The sequence below is a fragment of the Akebia trifoliata genome, chromosome 10 (genome assembly GCF_017979445.1).
Source record: "Akebia trifoliata isolate Shusen 1 chromosome 10, ASM1797944v1, whole genome shotgun sequence".
NCBI lineage: Eukaryota > Viridiplantae > Streptophyta > Magnoliopsida > Ranunculales > Lardizabalaceae > Akebia > Akebia trifoliata.
The window spans coordinates 7216954-7221253 of NC_141384.1; the positions used below are offsets into that span (position 1 = coordinate 7216954).

Here is a 4300-nt window from a genome sequence, read left to right on the forward strand (position 1 = left end):
GTGTCATCTCTTACATTAATTTTCGACGAACTTCAATCGAGTAAAATTGAATAACTTGATGCATGTAAGATAGGCCTTATTATTGTTTAGCATCTTATAGGTGAACAACAATTGTTTGTCGAATTATCTCAATTAATTTTCAATATTATCAAGATATCCCCACCCCCAATATGTAATAGGGGCCAAATAATTAGGGGCCTAAATTGAACCGACCTAAATCGAATGTAAAAGTCAATAATTACAAATTTACAATAACTATATTATACACCTTATGATCTCTCATTTAGATGATAGAATACAATTAAGAGAAAGTACATGATGGAAGGGTATTTTGATCATTAAGAGATTATCAAAAATTCAAAATAGAAAGAAAAAGAAAAAAGATTAGTAAGGGTATTTTAGTAATTATACTTGATAAAATAATTGAACTGGTAAGTCAGGTAATAAAGGGAAAAAAAATGGTCCAGACGTACAAACGGTGAAAAAGAGCCTTGTCTCTTCCTCTGTTTTTCATCTCAAATACTCAACTCTGCTCTTTAATCTCTCTCTCTCTCACTCTCTCAACTTACAGTGAAAGATGAGAATTCGATCCAGTTGAATTCCCGAGTTCGGGAATTATATATTTTGAGGATATTTTTAATTCCCTCTGTATAAACCCCATCTTCCAAGACACTGGGTTTTGGGGTTTGGTGCACTCTTTTTTACAGAATTTGAAGTCTAAATTTTTAGAGTTTTCTCTCTCACAGAGCAAAAAAAAAAAATGTTTCTATAGATGGCCTCTGTGTTGGGCTTGTGAGGTTTAAGGGATAATCTCAACTCTCAAGGTGGTTCTGTAATCCCCATTTCTTTTTGTCCAAAATACTAGAGTTTTGTACTCATTAGAAAACCCAATTTGTTGAATTCTAATTGGGTTTTGGGTTTTTTATTTTTTGTTTTTGCGATTATAATTGATTGAATTCTCATTTAGACTTGGGTTTTGTAGAGGTTTTAGGGTTCTTGTTGTTTCCCCTGTTTTTTTTAGGGGTTTAGAGTTTTTCTCAATTTGTCAAATTCTTCAATTTCTAGAGGTTTTTACTTATTAGGGTTTTATCAACGAAGCAAATTTTTTTTTCTTGTTTTAGTCTTTTAGACCTTGAGCTACATCTTTCATTTACTTAGGAACTAGAGAATTTGGATTCTAGACTTTTAATTCCTTTGAATTTGATCCCAAATCTGCAAATGTCTTCGTGTTTAAGTGGAGGTGGCAGGACTTATGGAATCGATCTTGAAATTGTGAAATCCTCGCCAACATCGACCCGAACGTCTAATTCATCTTCTCCATCCTCTACTCTCTCCGAATCAATCAACTCTCCATTAACAATCCGAAAACCACGAACTCCTCGAAAACGTCCTAACCAAACGTACAATGAAGCTGCCGCACTCCTCTCCACAGTCTATCCCAACATCTTCTCTACTAAAAACCTTAGAAAACCCTCCAAACACACCAAGGTTTATAACTCTTTGTCTGAAGAATTTGCCGAATTTCTTCCTCACCGTTCGACCTTTGAAAATGCAGAATTCTTACTCCATCGACCAATCTCTGAAAAATCCATTTTTAGAATTGAGCCTAAACCCATGAATTCTAGCGAAAAACCATGTCAAGGTCTCAATATTGATTGTGATTTTCGGTTAGATTCTTTGAGCCCATGTGATGCATTCAGAGAGGATTTCGATGCAGATTCAATCCTAGATGAGGAGATGGAAGAGGGTATCGATAGTATCATGGGGAATCTAAGGATGAACAACAACACATACGACGATTCCAATGTGTCTAATGGTCAAATCGATGCTTACTACGAGAACCCAATGGGGTTCGATTTTTGTGGGAAATTTGAATTCGGGTTTGGTTCAATTAGGCCATTGAGATGCATTGACGATGGGGATTGGTGGAGATTTCCAGCCATTAATGTGCTCGACATCTCGCCCAAATTGAACAAAGTTTCATTTGACAAGAAGGAGAAACTTGAAAGAGGAGAAGAATTGAAGAATTTCCCCAAGTCCTCTAAAGAGAAAATGAATTCGAGTCTCAGTCTAAAATTGAATTACGATGAGATTTTGAACGCGTGGTCCAATCGTGGGTCACCATTTTCAGACGACATTCCAGGGACCGAGTACTCGGAAGCTGACGCCATTGTATGTTTCTCATCTCCCGTCGTGGTTTTAAATCTCGATATTCCGATCTCGTCTCAATTAGATAAACCATTTAACTCGATTTATAATTATTTGTTAATCTATATTTATTTTTAAAAAATAAAGCGAATTAGTAGATGTCTAGTCACAAATATTTGTATAAAAAAACTTTAAAAAAAAAACTAGTTGACCCGGTCTGAGTTGTATTGACTTGGCCTAATTTACCGAGATGACTCAGGAGAGTCATCTCGGTCTCGGATATTTTAAACTGTCTCCCGCCAGAACACAAACGTTAGAACGAAACAATTCAAATGTTAGTTATTTGGCTGAGAAGGACTGGATCATTTATATTATTTATTTTTGTATTATATTTGGCTGAGAAGCACTGGATCATTTATTATTATTTTATTTATTTATTTTGACAGGCCAGATTGGCACAAATTGATTTATTTTCGGAGAATGGAGGGATGAGAGAAGCTAGCGTGCTTCGCTACAGGGAAAAGAAAAGGAGTCGACTCTTCTCTAAGAAGATCAGATATCAAGTAAGAAAAATCAACGCTGATCAACGGCCCAGAATGAAGGCAAGTAAAACTTCTTCCAACTTTATAATTTTTGCCTACTTTTTTGTTATGATGAGGAGGTTCAAAGTTCAAATTGGTGACATACCTCTTGACCATTGTCTTCTATAGAGACGGATGTAAAATCACCGAAATACCCCCCATTTCAAACTCTTTCCAAAAATCCTTGATTTTTCTTTAAAATAAATCATTTTAAATCATGGTTTTAAAACTCGGATGAGTCATCCCAGTCTCGGAGGTGTGGGATGATTCGCGATGACTCATAGGATATTTGAAAATATCGACTGAGTTTATGAAATTTCAGTTGAGTCAATTGGGTATTTTTGAAAGAGGTCAAAAATGGGATTATTTTGGCCTTTTTTTTCCTAATCTCTTGTAGAAGACCGCAGTCAAAGAATGTCATCATTTTGAAAAAATATGGGAGTATCTTCAATAGATTTACAAAAATCCTAATGGTTATGTATAAATTACCCTATCAATCATAAACCTAAAATCCTTAAACCCTAAAATGGTTGATCCGGCTTTAAAACATTACCGATGAAATATTTTGGTAGGGAGAAAGATCGAAATTCGAAACATTCAATGTTTCACTCTTGTCTCAGCCAAAACTAAAATGTTAACTGAATTACGCTAAAATGGAATGAAACTTTGAATCATGATAAGGATATCTTATTATAATAGAATTTTAGTCTCCTTTTGAAAAGTATACACAATGTAACAATTTGTTTTCTTTTATTATTGCAGGGTCGATTTGTTAGAAGACCAACCTCTACATTGAAGGATCAAGAGATGAAAATAAAATAAAGTATGGGTTGTAAAATGCCCCCTTTTTTATAGTCTTTTTCATCTTTTTGGTTTTTTTAATGTGGGTGTCACAAAAAGAGGAATCTGAATATGATATATGATAGAAGAAGGCCCAATCCAACAAATTTTGTTCCCAATTATCTTTCTTTTTCTCTATTTGTTTGTTAGCTTTATCAAGATGCTTTGTTGCAAAGTACTACCAATTTGAGCCAAAATTGTGGATTCTTTTAGTGGATGCAAAATTATCCATAATATTTTTTCGAGATTCACTATATGACTTTGATTTTGATTTTGAATTCTCTTTGATTTTTGTTCTTTGGGTACTAAGGTTGTACTTTGCCAATGGGTCATGTTGGGTCGTGTTGGTGTCGTGTGGAGACAAGGGTGTTTTAAAAATTTACCCAACCCGAACTTGATCTGTTTAATAATTGTGTCAAATCCTTTGACCCAACCCCCATTTATTAAATAGGTAACATGATAAGACCCGTGTAACTCGTTTAATAAATAGGTTGGTTTGTGTCTTGTTTAGGTTGACATAAATAACCCGTGAATAAGAAATGATTACAATTTGAACATGAACATAATTACAACCTAAACACGAACACAAACACTATTACGATTTGAACACAATCATAACCCCATGTCCACCAACATAAATTATTGTAAAACATAAACCAACTTCCACAACCAAAAAGATGTACTTCAACCATTAAATAGGTCGGTACAACGACACGTTAATGACCCGATAA

The 4300-nt window shown here is 34.6% G+C and overlaps 1 protein-coding gene across 1 annotated transcript; it reads left to right on the plus strand.

Annotated features, from left to right (window-relative positions):
* The first annotated feature begins 830 nt into the window (after window positions 1-830).
* LOC147393014 (protein CHLOROPLAST IMPORT APPARATUS 2-like) lies at window positions 831-3688 on the plus strand. Its single transcript, XM_086456860.1, has 3 exons — window positions 831-2172; window positions 2595-2750; window positions 3492-3688. Exons 1-3 carry the CDS (start codon window positions 1219-1221, stop codon window positions 3549-3551), a joined length of 1170 nt encoding a protein of 389 aa, XP_086312986.1. The 5' UTR covers window positions 831-1218; the 3' UTR covers window positions 3552-3688.
* The last annotated feature ends 612 nt before the right edge of the window (window positions 3689-4300 follow it).